The sequence below is a fragment of the Carassius carassius genome, chromosome 19, assembly GCF_963082965.1.
Source record: "Carassius carassius chromosome 19, fCarCar2.1, whole genome shotgun sequence".
NCBI classification, from domain to species: Eukaryota; Metazoa; Chordata; class Actinopteri; order Cypriniformes; family Cyprinidae; genus Carassius; species Carassius carassius.
In genome coordinates this window covers 32955814-32975599 of record NC_081773.1, presented here as the reverse complement: position 1 = coordinate 32975599, position 19786 = coordinate 32955814, and the positions used below count along the sequence as shown (strand labels likewise).

At 40.5% G+C, this 19786-nt stretch overlaps 1 protein-coding gene across 7 annotated transcripts in view; it reads left to right on the top strand.

Annotated features, from left to right (window-relative positions):
• Positions 1-1116: 1116 nt before the first annotated feature.
• The window catches only part of LOC132095597 (NACHT, LRR and PYD domains-containing protein 12-like), a 54050-nt gene continuing 35380 nt past the window's right edge, over positions 1117-19786 (top strand). For 6 of the 7 annotated variants that reach the window (XM_059500744.1, XM_059500743.1, XM_059500745.1 and 3 more), the window contains exons 1-6: positions 1117-1301; positions 1577-1658; positions 5040-5150; positions 6793-6903; positions 18551-18664; positions 18766-19786. The exon at positions 18766-19786 is cut by the window's right edge and continues 791 nt beyond it. In XM_059500744.1, coding sequence (XP_059356727.1) covers positions 1609-1658; positions 5040-5150; positions 6793-6903; positions 18551-18664; positions 18766-19786 — 1407 coding nt within the window. In that variant the 5' untranslated portion in view covers positions 1117-1301; positions 1577-1608. The remainder of the gene's footprint in view (positions 1302-1576; positions 1659-5039; positions 5151-6792; positions 6904-18550; positions 18665-18765) is intronic. The other variant, XM_059500741.1, reaches the window with a different exon arrangement.

Here is a 19786-nt window from a genome sequence, read left to right as displayed (position 1 = left end):
CATTTTCTTTCTCTATTCTCGTTCTCTGTTGCCTGCAAATCCTCACTCTCTCTTGGCCCCTCTCCTCCTGACTAACAACTTTTTCATAAGATGTCCCACTTGACAGTTTCCCTGATTTCAGCCAGTTAAGCATATTTATAATATATATTATGGAATGAATGAAACGAGTTTGCACGCATATAGCCTAGCCTGCAGCACATAAAAGAAGAACAGTGCGTAGAAGACAGCATCTATCTTCTACGTTTCCATCAAAAACTAATAAATTATATATTTTTGTTTTTTTTAAAAAGCGATTACAAAGAAAATGTTTACTGTTCATGTTTTTTATTGTATGGAAAAATCCCACTTAAAAAAACAGACCGCCATTACATTTTTCCTCTCGCGCACCCCCTGGTGGTAGCTCGCGTACACACTTTGGGAATCCCTGTATTAGCCCATTTATTTATTCCTTAGTTTGTTTGTCAAATATACTCTTGACATTTATAAGTGAAGGATCCTTAAATGAAAACTGTGTGTTGCTTCAAGAGAGCAATAATAAATTTGTGACGTGTTTTATTTAATTTTTTTTTATTCATTTATCACTTCATATCATGTAATCATACAATAATATGGAATCATTAGCCTTTAATGTAATTTATCATTTCATTTAATTTTTTTTATCTTTTAAAAATTATCGCTATTAGCCATGTTTTATATTTTACATTTCTTACTTTTCATGCTTATGCATTTTTATTGTGTAACCTAATGAATTCGGGATTTTATGAACTGTTTTGACACATGAGTAAGAAATAAGAGGGATTGTTTATGGAATTCATTCTTTATGGGATGTTGTTGTGAAGCAGAACAGGAACAGCCTATTTATACTGAAACTCGCAACTCAGATTATTTAATAAACTCCCTTTGAGGCTCCTTTTTGTACAAATGCTTTTTAAACTTTTTTTTATTTATTAATGATTTTGTATGCTAATACGTATTCGTAACGTTTTCCCACTGTGTGTTGAGGTTAACAAATAACTTGAAGTTTGATCTGATCTATTAGTATGCTAGACAGACGTGAAAGCCTGTAAAACTGGATCAAACGTGCACCGGATGAGAGATCGCGCTCAGGAAGTGACGCCATCATTGTTTTTCGCTTCACAAATCAAAAGTGAAAGCAAATGTTCAGAGTTGATGTTTCTCCATTTAAAACGCCCGAATCGATTTTAAATAGAATATCAAAGTGTTTCATAGGAACTAAGTCATGATTTTTGTGCATCTGCTTCATAGAAAGGCGGTGGATTTTGTGAATCTGTGTAAATAAGGTGAGTGCTGAGTGCTTTACAGTGACTTCCGCTTTCAGATTTCCTCTAAACGACGTTTAGTTTTATATGTTCTATATGTTTATTTTATATGTTTAATATTTTCTTTTTCGAGCAGATGAAGGTGGTTTGATTGGTGTTTAGGATTGTGTGTGGTTTATTGGATCATTTGTTAACACACGACTAACATTGTGTATCTGAACATGTGTATCTCATGATCTGTTTCTCTCAGGATCCGTTCAGCTGAATTATTGAGTTTGTTTGTCATTTCTATTCAGAGTCAGTGCTGGAGATCAGATTCTGTTTCATCATGGAGGACACACAAACATCCACAGATCAAGAGTTTTCTCCAGGATGCAGGTACTTTGAAGAAACACTGTATTAAATCACCTTCAGTGATGGGAGATGGGTCTCTCCTTCGTGTTTTTGTGTCTTGAGAGTTTTAAGTTAAAATGAAGAATTTATTAAAAAAAAGACTCATAATTTAGTGTTTTTGATGAAAAATACTTAAATTATAATCATCATGAAACATTAAATCTCTCTGTTAATAGTTCAGTTGATCAGAAGAGTCCAGCTGTGTGTCTGTGAGGAGTGATGCGTCTATGGATCCTCCAGTAAAGTTTAAGAGTGGAGATACAAACACTGATCTCAGGTACAGTTTTACATAAATATAATTATAGCATGTTCATAGTACTGGATTTTCTACAAAATTAGATTTCTTGTATATTGCTAAATTATATATTTTTTATTATTATCTGATATTTTATCATATATAATTAAAGTGAAAGTTGTGACATTTGCCAAGTGTGGTAACCCATACTCGGATTTGGTGCTCTGCATTTAACCCATCCAAGCAGTGAACACACACCCGGAGCAGTGTACACCAGTGATGCGCGGGTCAATGTATAAATAACCCGCACCTGACCGACATTTTCAACTAACCCGCCTCGGACCGCAAAAAAAGAAAAGAAAATATTGTACCCGACCCGCTTCCCTCATTTTTTTCTGGGAACCTCCCTGGCCTATAATATTAATTAATCCACGGCGTCATCCTTTTCAACAGGCCCACCCAAAAAAAAGAAAAAAACTTATTATATTCTAATTTTGTCAAGAAATATAAAAAAAATCATCAATGAGCTCATAATTTGTACTAAAAGAGTCTAGTCTGGCTATGTCTATTTTGATGCTTCTGCAAGTTCAGTAGACAGTGAGGTTCGGGTTTGTTCTGATCAGAGCTCGTGAGCGGAGAGCGCATTTCTGAATATCCCGATCCGCTCACTCATTCCGTGGGGTCGCCTGCTCAACTCAAAATGGTCTGTTGGTTCGAAAATATGTGGAATAAGGGCTGCCGCCGACTAATTTTTTTTTTTTTTCTAATCCACTAGTAGTTGTTCATTTAAGCCATTTGTGGACAAATCGCCCCTGTATCTGGGGCTCTAGTTGTCCTGGTCTCCGCTGTCTTTCAGGGCAGTAGAGGTCCTTTCCAGGTGCTGATCCACCATCTGGTCTGGATACGTACTGGATCCGGGTGACTGCAGTGACCCTCTGATCTGGACACAGACTGGATCTATATGATGTTTGATAGGGAGCCAGTGCAGTGTTGACAGGACCGGGCTAATATGGTCATACTTCCTGGTTCTAGTAAGAACTCTTGCTGCTGCATTTTGGACTAGCTGTAGTTTGTTTACTAAGCGTGCAGAACAACCACCCAATAAAGCATTACAATAATCTAACCTTGAGGTCATAAATGCATGGATTAACATTTCTGCATTTGACATTGAGAGCATAGGCCGTAATTTAGATATATTTTTGAGATGGAAAAATACAGTTTTACAAATGCTAGAAACGTGGCTTTCTAAGGAAAGATTGCGATCAAATAGCACACCTAGGTTCCTAACTGATGACGAAGAATTGACAGAGCAACCATCAAGTCTCAGACAGTGTTCTAGGTTATTACATGCAGAGTTTTTAGGTTCTATAATTAACAATTTTGTTTTTTCAGAATTTAGCAGTAAGAAATAACTCGTCATCCAGTTTTTTATATCGACTATGCATTCCATTTGTTTTTCAAATTGGTGTGTTTCACCGGGCCGCGAAGAAATATAGAGCTGAGTATCATCAGCATAACAGTGAAAGCTAACACCATGTTTCCTGATGATATCTCCCAAGGGTAACATATAAAGCGTGAAGAGTAGCGGCCCTAGTACTGAGCCTTGAGGTACTCCATACTGCACTTGTGATCGATAGGATACATCTTCATTCACTGCTACGAACTGATGGCGGTCATATAAGTACGATTTAAACCATGCTAATGCACTTCCATTGATGCCAACAAAGTGTTCAAGTCTATGCAAAAGAATGTTGTGGTCAATTGTGTCAAACGCAGCACTAAGATCCAATAAAACTAATAGAGAGATACACCCACGATCAGATGATAAGAGCAGGTCATTTGTAACTCTAAGAAGAGCAGTCTCTTCTATGATACGGTCTAAATCCTGACTGGAAATCCTCACATATACCATTTTTCTCTAAGAAGGAATATAATTGTGAGGATACTACCTTTTCTAGTATCTTGGACAGAAAAGGGAGATTCGAGATCGGTCTATAATTAACTAGTGTGTCTTAATTAGCAAGGAGACATTTAATTGTTTAGTAATAAACTGGTGTTTTCTGTGTCACTGCTAAGATGAAGTTGACGATGCGGACTCACCACGCCAGAGAGAAATGCACATTTCATATGGACTACATAATCAGAGAGTAGCCTATTTATTTTGGTTTGAATATTTTCATTTAAAAGTATACATTTCAAGCTTTCTGTAATATATAGCCTATAGGCCTATTTCTCAAATCTGTGAGGCACAAGCTGAGTTTCGGCACCCTCCAGTACACATGCAATGCAAGTGATCAGGCCAGTGCGTCATTACATTGTCTGTTATATATTTGCTTCTTATTTATTAAATACGGGCAATTGAATGATAAAACATTGATCAAAATTAATATACAATTTATATAAAACAAACATATTTTAAAAAGAGTTTTCTATAAAACAAAACTTAATGAAGTCGTCAAAATCATGTTTTACCAAAAATAGCGCCATTGCTCCCCAGTCTTCACCTTTTCTCTTGCTGCCTCCATCTCTACCTGCAGACGCTTGTGCGTCATCTTCGCACCAGTTATTCAGCCAATAAAGTGTAGGACTATGTATTTCAAAATTGTGTCTAGTACTATATAAATTACAAAGGTTAAATTGGCATCTTTATTTCAAATGACCCGACCGACTGCGACCCGAATTTCATAAAAAATATTTTTGGATGACTCGTAACCATAGGCACCCGCTCATTTTGGATCAACCCGCGCATCAATGGCAAACACACACACACACACCGTGAACTCACACACACCCAGAGTAGTGGGCAGCTATAGATCCAGCGCCCAGGGAGCAACTGGGGGTTCAGTGCCTTGCTCAAGGGCACCTCAGGCATGAGAATTGAGAGTGGAAGAGAGCACTGTTCATTCACTCCCCCCACCTACAACTCTTGCCAGCACTGAGACTCGAACCTGTGACCTTCAGGTTACAAGTCCAACTCTCTTACCATTAGGCCACAGCTGCCTATTACACAATTAGTGTACATTAAATTATCATAAAGTGCACTTTAATGTGATGGTTTAAATAATATACAAGTATGTACTTTGTTAAATATGTTAATTGAAAGGACTGACTTTAATCTCTCTCTGTTATAGTTCAGTTGATCAGAAGAGATCAGAAGAGTCCAGCTGTGTGTCTGTGAGGAGTGATTGGTCTATGGATCCTCCAGGAAAGTTTAAGAGTGGAGATACAAACACTGATCTCAGGTACAGTTTTACATAAATATTATTATAGCATGTCAGTTTATATTATAAAGATTGTGTTATCTCTATCTTTAAATATTTTTGTCTGATATTTTAAAGAGGGGAAACACACACAGTTTCACTCACTCTCATGTTAAACAGAGTCCAGGGAGTTCATTTCCAACTGGTTAATTTTATTTGTAAATTATTTCTATATTTTACCCATTTAAAAGTCGATGAAAGCGATCCCATTTCAATCGCTGAACGATTTTTTTCAGCGAACCGTCCCATCTCTAATATTACAGCTAAAATTCGATATATAGCCCATCCCTAATTGTTGATGCTGATTTCATTTGACTGGTAACTTATTCTTTCCCGATTGTATATTATTATTTTAATTTAATTCACTGTTTGATTGAATTTTTTTTTAATAAAGTTGATAAATCCATTGGCACAAAAGATGACATACATTTAATAAAGTTAGAAAATGGCATAACAAAGTTTAAAAAAGAGCCCTGCAAATCACTTTGAGTCAAATATCGCCTCATGGGAAGGTTAATTTCTGTCATTGATCAGAAAGTGTTCCTAAATATAAGTAAAAGCACAAGTGCTCCTAAATAGAAATGTGATAGTAGAGTCCTGAAGAATGTAATATTGCCTTTTAAAAACTAATTGAAAATGTTAATGCAAGTGTAAACTAAATTATACTTAAATATAATATACAAATGATGCCATAATGTTGTACCACTAAATAAGAAGTGTTTTGAGGGCTTAGGTAAATAGACCAATTAGAGACTATTACTAATCATTTTCATTAATTTCACTAATCAATCATATATATTTTTTGTAATTAAAAAAGGTTCATTAATGATGCTTACATTATAATGTGCAAATTCACTCACAAAAAAGATTTAATTTGGCAAAAATTGGAGGGTGCCTATATTTAGAGAAAATATGAAATAAGTTATATATGTTATTTTAGATTATAAAGGGTTTTATAATTATATGCTTCTGAACGGTCATCTAAAACTAACATTATTACCACCCCCACCACACACACACTTTCCAAGCTAGAGTCCCCAAGTGAATTTTGGGCATTTCCACCACTGCTTACAACCAAAAGCAGACTTCTGTAGAGACATTCTTTCTGTGCAAGTCCTGTGCAGTGCTGCTGAATGAAGTGTGTTGTTGGGCTGCTCTTGATCTGGCTCTGCTCGATGAATGTGACCTCTTCTGGGAGAAATGTTCAAGGCACTGAACCCCCAGTTGCTCCCCGGGCGCTGGATCTATAGCTGCTCACTGCTCTGTGTGTGTATTCACTTCTCACTGCTCTGTGTGTGTATTCACTTCTCACTGCTCTGTGTGTGTATTTACTTCTCACTGCTGTGTGTGTGCACTTGGATGGGTTAAATGCAGAGCACTAATTCCGAGTATGGGTTACCACACTTGGCAAATGTCACGACTTTCACTTTCAAATCTTTACAGTGTATATAACAGCATTGCCCCCCAGCATATATAATGTTACACAGAGATGCATTTGTGAAAGCACTCAGTTCCATTTAAAATCTTTTCTAATAAAAAGTATAAATTAAATTATCAGGAAGTGCACTTTAAAGTGATTGTTTAAATAATAAATGAGTATGTATTTAATCTCTCTCTGTTATAGTTCAGTTGATCAGAAGAGATCAGAAGAGTCCAGCTGTGTGTCTGTGAAGAGTGATGCATCTATGAATCCTCCAGTAAAGTTTAAGAGTGGAGATACAAAGACTGATCTCAGGTACAGTTTTACATAAATATTATTATAGCATGTCAGTTTATATTATAAAGATTGTGTTATCTCTATCTTTAAATATTTTTGTCTGATATTTTAAAGGGGGTATAACACACACAGTTTCACTCAGTCTCATGTTAAAGGTGCCATATGTCATGTCTGGCAAAAAAATCAAGTCATACTCCACATTCCATACCAGATGGGGGCAGTATGCCTCAATAAAGTGAATTGGTCTACTCTAGAGTAACAAACGAGAAACGGCATAGTCTCTATGCTCCGCCCCTACCTTCACAACAACACTAGAGCATAGCGGAAGCCTATAAGACAGCGGTTCTCAATTGCAGTCCTCGTGCCCCACTGCTCTGCACATTTTGAACGTTTCTCTTGCCGCTTCAGACATTTGTTCTATTCGAACATAAGTGCCCTGCGAAGTGAACATCACAGGATATTCAGCCATGATTCCAGTTCGAAGTGAACGTAGCTATATGTTCCAATCAAAGTGCATTGAAGTGTGCAAGACGTGAATTTACATTAATTATACAGAGGTATATGATGTCACAGTTGTCCATGTTTAAAGACGCTGCACAGCACAAATCAGTGAATGAATGTTTCGATGTGAGGTAAACTTCAACAGATTTCCCCTGCTCAGAGAGTAGGGAGCAATGAACAATTAGAACACAGTTCATGCACGGAGTTCATTTCTAACGAGCTGATTATCTGAATCAGGTGTGTTAACAAAGAGAAACGTGCAAAATATGCAGAGCAGTGGGGCGCGAGGACTGGAAATGAGAACCGCTGCTATAAGAGGACGTTTTGCCTCCAGAGGAACGTTGGGTGATGTCAAGTGATTTTGAAACATGACATCTTCAAGCTACTCCCCTTCACCTTTACCAGTGAATATGTTCATATTCGTTTTGTTCATATTACATTTAGTTGTATATACACATTATTTGAATTAAATTAATTTGACAGACAGCATTCTGTCAACATCATTGGTCAACATCAGACAGCTGATGTTGACCAAGCTAGCGCCAACCAACATAACCAGAGCTGCCAACTCTCAAGCATTCACCGTGAGACACACGCAATTGACTCTTTTCACACGCTTTCACGCCACACATCAGTTTTCTCACGCACAGAAAAACCATGAAGCAAAGAGGACACGGAGACCAACAGACTAGACAGAGCAGGTTAGTTATGATATAAAAAAATATCAGATTCTGTCAATTTTATAACGCAAGTGGGTGGGCTGTACTTTCCACACGATTGACATCAGGTTAGATTACGCCTACAAGCCGTGCGAGTTATTCGTGTATTGCAGGTTGGCTGGTGGCTATGTTGCCCTCATACCGCCTCCCATGGCCAAAACTGGTTTTACGACACCTGTCGGGCCGTGGCTAGTAATGCTAATGCTAATTAAGGTTGATATCTCTGTAGCACTACAACTTGACATTTTTTTTATGACATCATCGCCCTTATTTCTTCTCATTCTTTTGATGCATGTAGGTAATTCTTTGGATATTTTTACCTCAATTTTTACACATGGCACCTTTAAACAGAGTCCAGGGAGTTCATTTCCAACTGGTTAGTTTTATTTGTAAATTATTTCTATATTTTACCCATTTAAAAGTCTGTGAAAGCGATCCCAGTTCTGCACAGAAATGTAGCTAATATTTATGTCTATGGTTTGCTGCATAATGTCAGCTTTTGTGATACCAGCAGACAGCAGTCAATAGAAATGCTTCTCTATCGGTGCATGCCTGTTCCTCACAGCGCAGATCGTGAAAGCAGACTAAAGTTACTGTTCAGTGCTGAGTCATTCAAGCTGAGATCCTCTCATTATAACAAACAAAGTGTAGAGACAATGTAAATGGGCTGCTAATAGATTCAGTGTGCAGTGTAGAGAGATTCATTAATTATAACAAAGGTTTGTGAGATTACGATGAACTAAGATGAGTGAAAATGTTTTAATGATTATAAACTGAGTTTGCAAATGTGACATTGCATTTATACAACAGTTTTATACATTTTAAATTTTATACAAAAGGGAAGATCAAATGACTTACATTGAACACTGTTGTCTGATTTTGCTCTATTTAGGGCTGTGCGATTAATCAAAATCATTATAAAGTCACGATTTTAGCGAGTGTGATTTATAAATTGCTTTTTAGCTTGATTTTCTGCAGCCCGACCTCCCGCAATATACAATCTGAACCAATCAGAATGCAGCGTGCCTAAATAATAGATAATGCCTACTTAACTCCAAGTTCACACACTCTGTTTGTGATGTGTATTTTTTCTGAGCCAAAGTTAATGGATCAGAGCGTTCACACTGCACGTAATAAAAGATGCAAATAATGTGAACAGAAAAGGTTAGAAATAGAAAGGTGCGAAAATAATTAATATCTAGCACATGAGCATATAGAGAGCTGTGAGTGCACAGGACACCGTTTGAGCAAAAGGAGACATGTTTTAAGTGCACACACTCTCTCCGGGCGAGAGCAGCATGTATCTGAGCACGTGCGTCTGGTTTTGTGTGAAAGCAAAGGAAATCTGTGTTTGTCTGTGTGTTGCGCATTATTTTAATGTGCTTTCGCTTTATAATAGTGCGCTCTCGCTGCTGCTTTTGCACCGCATACACATACTGTATACGCACTTCAAACAGAGTACATGTGAAGCTGTATAATGTATAACAAATATATTTCAACACCTGAGGCTCCGCTACAATGAGCTCTATGTGTTAATGATGTGAGTGGGTAAAGGTACAACTGCAGGAGAAATGGCTTTATATATAGAATAAATTATATGTCAATATTCTTATGAAATTAGATGTTATTATGAAAATCTGGTCAATTATTTCTCCCAATATTACACTTCTTTTTTTTCAATATGCTGTCCTAAAAGCATAATATTATGCAAATTAGATACAATGTATAAAGTCAAAGTCACCTTTATTTATATAGCGCTTTAAACAAAATACATTGCGTCAAAGCAACTGAACAACATTTATTAGGAAAACAGTGTGTCAATAATGCAAAATGATAGTTAAAGGCAGTTCATCATTGGATTCAGTGATGTCATCTCTGTTCAGTTAAATAGTGTCTGTGCATTTATTTGCAATCAAGTCAACGATATCGCTGTAGATGAAGTGACCCCAACTAAGCAAGCCAGAGGCGACAGCGGCAAGGAACCGAAACTCCATCGGTGACAGAATGGAGAAAAAAACCTTGGGAGAAACCAGGCTCAGTTGGGGGGCCAGTTCTCCTCTGACCAGACGAAACCAGTAGTTCAATTCCAGGCTGCAGCAAAGTCAGATTGTGCAGAAGAATCATCTGTTTCCTGTGGTCTTGTCCTGGTGCTCCTTTGAGACAAGGTCTTTACAGGGGATCTGTATCTGGGGCTCTAGTTGTCCTGGTCTCCGCTGTCTTTCAGGGATGTAGAGGTCCTTTCTAGGTGCTGATCCAGCATCTGGTCTGGATACGTACTGGATCCGGGTGACTGCAGTGAACCTCTGATCTGAACACAGACTGGATCTGGTGGCCACGGTGACCTCGGAATAAGAGAGAAACAGACAAATATTAGCGTAGATGCCATTCTTCTAATGATGTAGCAAGTACATAGGGTGTTATGGGAAGTGTTTCCGGTTCCGGTTTACCTAATTAATGATTTAATTAATTAATAGGGAGCCAGTGCAGTGTTGACAGGACCGGGCTAATATGTCATACTTCCTGGTTCTAGTAAGAACTCTTGCTGCTGCATTTTGGACTAGCTGTAGTTTGTTTACTAAGCGTGCAGAACAACCACCCAATAAAGCATTACAATAAACTAACCTTGAGGTCATAAATGCATGGATTAACATTTCTGCATTTGACAATGAGAGCATAGGCCGTAATTTAGATATATTTTTGAGATGGAAAAATGCAGTTTTACAAATGCTAGAAACGTGGCTTTCTAAGGAAAGATTGCGATCAAGTAGCACACCTAGGTTCCTAACTGATGACGAAGAATTGACAGAGCAACCATCAAGTCTTAGACAGTGTTCTAGGTTATTACAAGCGGAGTTTTTAGGTCCTATAATTAACACCTCTGTTTTTTCAGAATTTAGCAGTAAGAAATTACTCGTCATCCAGTTTTTTATATCGACTATGCAATCCATTAGTTTTTCAAATTGGTGTGTTTCAACGGGCCGCGAAGAAATATAGAGCTGAGTATCATCAGCATAACAGTGAAAGCTAACACCATGTTTCCTGATGATATCTCCCAAGGGTAACATATAAAGCATGAAGAGTAGCGGCCCTAGTACTGAGCCTTGAGGTACTCCATACTGCACTTGTGATCGATAGGATACATCTTCATTCACTGCTACGAACTGATGGCGGTCATATAAGTACAATTTAAACCATGCTAATGCACTTCCACTAATGCCAACAAAGGGTTCAAGTCTATGCAAAAGAATGTTGTGGTCAATTGTGTCAAACGCAGCACTAAGATCCAATAAAACTAATAGAGAGATACAGAGATACATTGTGTTTAATGGGGAAAACCAGTTTCTGAAAATTTGACACACATTGCATAAAGCAAAATGGTATATCATAGGGCTGTGCAATTAAAAAAAAAACAGTTTAAATTTTGGCCTCCAATGATAATGAAAATACAATAATCGAGATAAAATGATTATTGCGCCCCATTTTGCAGTGCTGCGTTTTCTTTCCTCCATAAAAGCCAAATTTCCTGCGCAAATCAGTAAAATCATGTAACATGACATTTGCCAAAAATAAACTCGTGGGAACGCGATAATATGTCGTGGCCATGAGATATTAATTTGTGGGAACGTCATATTATGTTGTGGCCTCGAGATGCTATGTTGAGGGAACAACATTTCCTTTTCAGGAACTCGAGCTGCGTCGAAACGCTTTTGGGGAACGTCCCTGACGAGACCGACTCTGAATATCGTGTGCAATCAGTCCATCGGAAAGGTGTGACGTCACGGGCGGGGTGACGTAGCGACCAGGAAGCTATAAAAGCACGTGCGGTGCAGCTGGCTTCAGCTTCGAATCTGTCAGCAAGCGCTCTGTGTGTGCATGTCAAAGTCTGTCCTGTTGGTCCTATTTATTGTTGTCTGTCCCTTAGCCATTAAAAGATCGCTAAAACAGCTTAATATGCCAAAACAAAAGCAAAAGACCTAACATATGAAGGGCGATTCCAAGCCACGTTATAGATTGTGTGTTCCTCCCTGCCCTCGCTACATTACGAGTGGGGATACACACAGTTTGTGCGTGGCTTGCCTGGGATCGAAGCACGCTGAGTCGGCTCTCGAGGGGGCCGACTGCCCGCATTGTGAACGAATGCCAGTGCGGACGCTTCGATCCCGCAGGGCTCTCTTCGAGAAGTGAGCCTTCGCAAGCGTTCCTCGCGATGCTGGTTCCGCTTTCGCCGAGGCGAAGCCGCGCCGACATTCGTTGGGTTCGCAGATCGATCTGCTGGAAGGTATGGAGACGGGCACGTCCTTATCTCCTACGTTCCCACCAGATCTGCCTGATTCCGGGGTTTGGAAGCCCGAGCTTCGGCTCTTCCCCCCGAGCGTCGGGCTTGACGCTCTGCCTTTCTTTCTCCGAGGAGATGGACACAGAGGGCGTCGGCGAGCTTGTAGTTGCACAAACAAAGTTGCATAAGCACAGTATAAAACAAACAGTGTCATTATACGGGCAGCGTTAGTGAGCAGCTATTTAATCTCCGAGGGGATTAATATTGTTTGTGTGACTAAGCTATTCGCGCGCTGTCGAGGCAACGCGTGTATTACATCATTTTCAGTTTTGATGTGAATTTTTCCATACCCGACCGCGTGTCTGGTTATTTTAACTCCATTTAATAAGCAGGAGTTGGTTCTATCACTTCAATGTGTACTTTATCACAATCTAGACCGTGTTTACTTGTCTGATTGTTTGATTATTTTTAAATTCTGAGGAATATGACTCTGAGAAGTCAATATATCACTATATGTGTACTTTATCACAATCTAGACCGTGTTTACTTGTCTGATTGTTTGATTTCACTAAATTCTGAGGAATTTGGATTGCATTAGATTCTGAGGAATCTAATGACTGTTATCTAACTTCGAGAAGTTCAATATATCACTTCAATGTGTATTGTATCACAATCCAGACAGTATTTACTTGTCTGATTGTTTGATTTCATTAAATTCTGAGGAATATAATGACAGTTATTTGACTCATGAAGTTAGATGTACTGGAGGGACTGCTGGGCGGGAGCAGCCCCCTCCGCGTACAAACAGTCACGACTACAGAGGGCAGCCCCTACTGGGGTAGAGCGGTGTCCACCTCATTACACGGTGCCTGTCTCACCTCAGTGCCCTCGGGAGGTGGGTCTGCCAACCCTGCCGGAGTTTCAGGGTGCAGCGGCCTCCAGCGAGCACTACTCAGTTATTTCCGCCCGTGAGCGTAGCGGAGCTGGGATGCTCGCCTCCCCTTCGGGGGCCTCTTACTCCAGAGATCAGTCTCGAGAGACTGATTCCCTTAGTACATTAGCTAGCAGCGTGGAAACTACTGCCAATGTATCTCAATGGGTCCTGCGCACAGTGGAAAGACAATAGTCGGCCTCCTGCTGCTTCTGGTTATGGAACAAAAAAGTGAATACCCTTTTTAGGAAGGAGGCCATCGAGGTGGTCCCTCCTCTAGTCAGGGAGTCCGGGTTTTATAGCCGGTATTTCATAGTTCCAAAGAAGGATGGGGAGTTGCGTTCAATCTTAGACTTATGCCATCTAAATCTCTCAGTAATGTCACTGAAGTTCAAAATGCTCACTGTCAAACAGATTGTAGCTCAAATCAGATCCGAGGACTGGTTTGTCACAATAGATCTCAAGACGCATACTTCCATATCCATCCTTCCACAACACAGGAACTTTCTGAGGTTCGCTTTTGGGGGCAAAGCCTACCAATACTGAGTACTTCCCTTTGGCCTCGCACTCTCACCCCGCACGTTCACGAAATGTGTAGATGCGGCTCTGGTATCCCTCCGTATGCAGGGCATCCGCATTCTGAACTATATCGACGATTGGTTGATTCTAGCTCAATCAGAGCAGATGGCGGTTCGACATGGAGATGTCGTCCTCGCACACATGGGGGAGCTGGGTTTGAGACTAAACACCAAGAAGAGTGTACCTTCTCCAGTTCAGAGAACCACCTATCTAGGCGTAGTGTGGAATTCGACCACGATGCAGGCACGCTTGTCTCCTGCTCGGATCGAGTCGATCCTCACATCAGTCGAGAGAGTCAAAGAAGGCCAGTCACTCACTGTCAAACAATTTCAGAGATTGTTAGGGCTGATGGCAGCTGCGTCCAACGTGATACCTTTTGGCCTGCTGCACATGAGACCCCTACAGTGGTGGCTCAAGTCCAAGGGCTTTTCCCCGAGGGGAAATCCACTTCGAGTTATCAAGGTCATGCGGCGGTGCCTTCGTGCCTTAGACATGTGGAGGAAACCTTGGTTCTTGAATCAGGGCCCGGTGCTGGGAGTTCCTTGTCGCCGTGTAACGCTAGCGACAGATGCGTCCCTCACCGGTCGGGGTGCGGTCATGAGTGGCCACCCTGCCCGCGGTCTGTGGAGTGGTCGCCATCTAACATGGCACATCAATTGCCTAGAGATACTAGCGGTCTATCGAGCATTGAAATATTTCCTCCCAGACCTGAGAGGTCACCATGTGTTGGTGCGCACCGACAACACATCAGTGGTCTCTTATATCAACCACCAGGGGGGTCTGTGTTCGCGCCCCTTGTACAAGCTGGCACACCAGATCCTTCTGTGGTCCCAGGGCAAACTCCTCTCGATCAGAGCAGTGTATATTCCTGGGAGATTGAATGTGGGAGCAGACATACTGTCGAGACAGGGGCCGAGGCCCGGGGAATGGATGCTTCACCCCGAGGTGGTGAAGCAGATATGGAGAGTATTTGGCACAGCCCAGGTGGACCTCTTTGCGACTCAGGAGACATCGCAATGTCCCCTCTGGTTCTCTTTAGTTCATCCAGCTCCTCTGGGACTGGACGCTATGGTACAGACCTGGCCGAGGCTTCGTCTGTACGCTTTTCCCCCTATCGCTCTGCTCCCGGGAGTTCTGGCGAGAGTACGCCGGGACGGGGCCCGTCTACTACTAGTAGCCCCGTTCTGGCCGGGCCGAGTATGGTTCTCAGATCTAGTCTCGCTCCTCGACGGCTCTCTAATAAATTATTATTGGAGATCTTCAGGCCCTTTTCGGTGGCCCCTACTTACTTAGACTTTGCCCCTGGTATGGCCAAAGCATTCTTATACCCTCGAGCGGGTTATGTTCCGAAGGTTCCCTCTGTTACACCACAGCCTATCGTACTGCAGGCCTTCTGTCCTCCTCCCTTTCGGGAGCCAGACCAAGAGAAGCTAAACTGTATGTGTCCAGTGCGAGCACTGGACGCATACGTCCACAGAGCTGCCCTGTGGAGAAAATCAGACCAATTGCTTGTTTGCTACGGTCCTTCTAACAAGGGTTCTCCTGCCACCAAGCAGACCCTTAGTCGTTAGATAGTCGAGGCTATCAACGTCTCCTATGAGTCCTCTGGTCTTCCCCCTCCTTTGGGGGCCAAGGCTCACTCTACTCGGGGTATGGCGGCCTCCAAGGCCTTCTCAGCAGGTGTGTCCCTCTTGGACATCTGCAACGCTGCGGGGTGGTCCACGCCCTCCACATTTGTCCGATTTTACGATCTTGACATGCGAGCCATGCCGGGCTCTTCTGTTCTCTCGTCTTAGCTGTGCTCTTTTGACTACACACTAGGCAGGGATTTGGAAGTCTGGCAGCGTGGGCACATCGTTCCCCAAAAGCGTTTCGACGCAGCTCGAGTTCCTGAAAAGGAACGTCTCAAGGTTACGTATGTAACCCTAGTTCCTTGAAGGAACGAGACGCTGCGTCGCAGAGCCATACTCCCGGCACCCCTGCCGGCGCTTGCTTCCCTACTCGAAGCTGAAGCCAGCTGCACGGCACGTGCTTTTATAGCTTCCTGGTCGCTACGTCACCCCGCCCGTGACGTCACGCCTTTCCGATGGACTGATTGCACACGATATTCAGAGTCGGTCTCGTCAGGGACGTTCCCCAAAAGCGTTTCGACGCAGCGTCTCGTTCCTTCAAGGAACTAGGGTTACATACGTAACCTTGAGACGGTTTTTCTCGTGGCCACGACTTTAATGCATAAACAAACATGCGTGACCATAGCAACCCAGGATTATCAGAGATGTATTCATTAATATTTTATTTTGAATTAAGAAATTATTATATTATTTATACATAGAAATGTAAAAAATTAGTAAATTATTATATTAAACATAATTATTCTTTGGCTACCGGGCTGTATTACATGCGATCGTTCATCATAAATAAATATTACATAAAGTGCATAATAAAATATAAAAACTTTATTTATCCATCCTACAGTCTTGTAAGTCCATTAACTGATAGTCTTTCCTCCGTAATATGTGTACATTATTATTATTATTATTAACCTATTATTATTGGTTATATTTTTTAATTTGTTTGTTATTTTTTTGCTTCAATTTTGATCACTTTACTTAACGTTCGCTCACTCTTTATTGGTTGATTTTGTTATTTATAAAAATAAATAGAAAAACCACTGTAATACGTTTTTTATTGCACAGTTACATAATGCGTGGGTTTTAAGTCTGATTTTCTATTCAGTTTAATGTACTTTATTGGCATAGTTTGTGTCTAAATTAAAGCATGTCACAAAATGAATAATTGTGATCATAGTAATATACAAGGTAATAAATATGAAATATTAAAATTCCCAGACAGCAATATAGTGTTGGCCCAGATCCGGCCCAAATAGATTTCACCTGGGCCAGATGTGGGCCGGGTCTCGGCCAACACTATATTGCTGTCTGGGAATTTTAATATTTCATATTTATTACCTTGTATATTACTATAATCACAATTATTCATTTTGTAACATGCTTTAATTCTGGGATCTGGGCCGACACTGCTTGCTGTCTGGGTCGGGTCTGAGCTATATAAGGCTCAGGTGTGGCTCAGATTTGGGGATTCTGGTTTACTTAAGGCTGAGAATTGGCACCAATAATAAAACCTCTTTTGGCCCAGATCAGGGCCAGCTAAAGCTGATTAACTGGCTGAGATTTGGGCCGGTTATGGCCCATGTGTGGCCAGAAGACATTTGCTATGTAGAACACGGCATTCGCATTGTACTAGAGTGAATAGTTTGTCCAAGTTTTCATCACTGTTATTTTAACATCTGGGAAACCAGAATGCGCATCCATCAACAGAAACATATATTAGCTGAACCCTGTTTGTTTTATGCGCCATTTATAGAAAACCATATTAATGGTCAGATTTAAATTGAACTGTGGTCCCAGCGCGTGCCGAACCGTGTGTGGAGAACGGAACGGTTTGATTTTTTTCAGCGAACCGTCCCATCTCTAATATAATATTCGATATATAGCCCATCCCTAATTGTTGATGCTGATTTCATTTGACTGGTAACTTATTCTTTCCTGATTGTATCTTATTCTTTTATTTTAATTCACTATTTAATTGAATTATTATTATTATTTTTTTTTATAAAAGCTGATAAATCTATTGTGATGCTTACATTATAATGTGCAAATTCACTCACAACATCTCTTTAAAGGAAAATGCCACTATCCTCAATTTAGACGAGTTGGGTACGTACCTCTCCCATCTCAGTGCGTGCACTTACTATAGTGGTCCAGTAATATCATCACTCCTGATAACTCTCCCAAACTACTACCAATAGTGCAGGTATGCAGGGATAGGGAAATTTCAGGAGTGATGATATTACTGTACCACTATAGTAAATGCACGCACTGAGACGGGAGAGGTACGTATGAACTCGTCTAAGTTGAGGGAAGAACATAGTTAAATATGGAAAAACGGTGACATTTTCCTTAAATTTGGCAGGAATCGCAGGGTGCCTGTCTTGGAGAGAAAATATGAAATAAGTTATATATGTTATTTTAGATTATAAAGGGTTTTATAATTATATGCTTCTGAAAGGTCATCTAAAACTAACATTATTACCACCCCCACCACACACACACTTTCCAAGCTAGAGTCCCCAAGTGAATTTTGGGCCTTTCCACAACTGCTTAGAGAAATGCTCTTTCTAGGAGTTTCACCCTTCATGACATCATGAAGAGCCACGATTAAAAAAAAAAAAAGAATCTTTACAAAACTTGTAAGAAACCTGGGAGTGTATATTTGTCAAATAAATACTCTGTTATACGTCCAAGTCATTTTTTTAAACTTTGGCCATGTTTAGCATGAGAATCCAAATCTTTACAGTGTATATAACAGCATTGCCCCCCACCCCCAGCATATATAATGTTACACAGAGATGCATTTGTTAAAGCACTCAGTTCCATTTAACATCTTTTCTAATAAAAAGTATAAATTAAATTATCAGGAAGTGCACTTTAAAGTGATTGTTTATATATATATATATATATATATATATATATATATATATATATATATATATATATATATATATATATATATATATATATATACTTTGCTAAATGTGGTAATTTAGAGGATTGACTTTAATGTCTCTCTCTGTTATAGTTCAGTTGATCAGAAGAGATCAGAAGCAGAGTCCAGCTGTGTGTCTGTGAGGAGTGATGCATCTATGGATCAGTCATTTGATTATAAGAGTGAAGATACAAAGACTGATCTCAGGTCTGATATTTCTGTAATATATTATATGACTATGATACAGAATACATAAAATACACTGTGATCATTAGCTTATTTATTAATGCAGTATGTTAATTTTCCAGGCGTGACGTCCTCAACAGGTTCAGATCAAATCTGCTGAAGAAGTTTGAGCGTCTGTATGAGGGAACAGCGACGCAGAGAAACCCAACACTCTTGAATGAGATCTACACAGAGCTCTACATCACAGAGAGCGAGAGTGGAGAGATCAGTAATGAACATGAGGTGAGACAGATTGAGACACAATCCAGGAGAGCAGCAACAGAGGACACAGCCATCAAATGCAGTGACATCTTTAGACCTTTACCTGGACAAGACAAAGCCATCAGAACTGTGCTGACAAAGGGAGTCGCTGGCATTGGAAAAACAGTCTCTGTGCAGAAGTTGATCCTGGACTGGGCTGAAGGGAAAGAGAATCAGGACGTCCAGCTTATATTTCCACTTCCTTTCAGAGAAATCAACCTGATGAAGGACAAAACACTCAGTCTTTCAGATCTTCTTCATGTCTTTTTCCCTGAAACTAAAGAAATGGGAATATCCAGTGATGAATATAAAGTGTTGTTCATCTTTGATGGACTGGATGAGTGTCGTCTGTCTCTGGACTTTAAGAGCAAAGTGAAACTGTGTAATAAATCTGAATCAGCCTCAGTGGACGAGCTGCTGATGAACCTCATTGTGGGGAATCTGCTTCCCTCTGCTCTCATCTGGATCACCTCCAGACCAGCAGCAGCTGATCTCGTCCCCTCTGAGTGTGTCCATCGAGTGACAGAGGTACGAGGCTTCAATGAGCCACAGAAGGAGGAATACTTCAGGAAGAGAATCAGTGATCAGAGTCTGGCCGACAGGATCATCTCACACCTGAAGTCATCAAGGAGCCTCTACATCATGTGCCACATCCCAGTCTTCTGCTGGATCTCAGCCGCTGTTCTGGAGAAGATGTTGAGTCCAGCAGAGAGTGGAGAGATTCCCAAGACTCTCACTCAGATGTACACACTCTTCCTGATCCTTCAGACCAACATCAAACATGAGAAGGACTATGAGAAGAAGGTGACAGATGAAGACATGATCCTCAAACTGGGGAAAGTG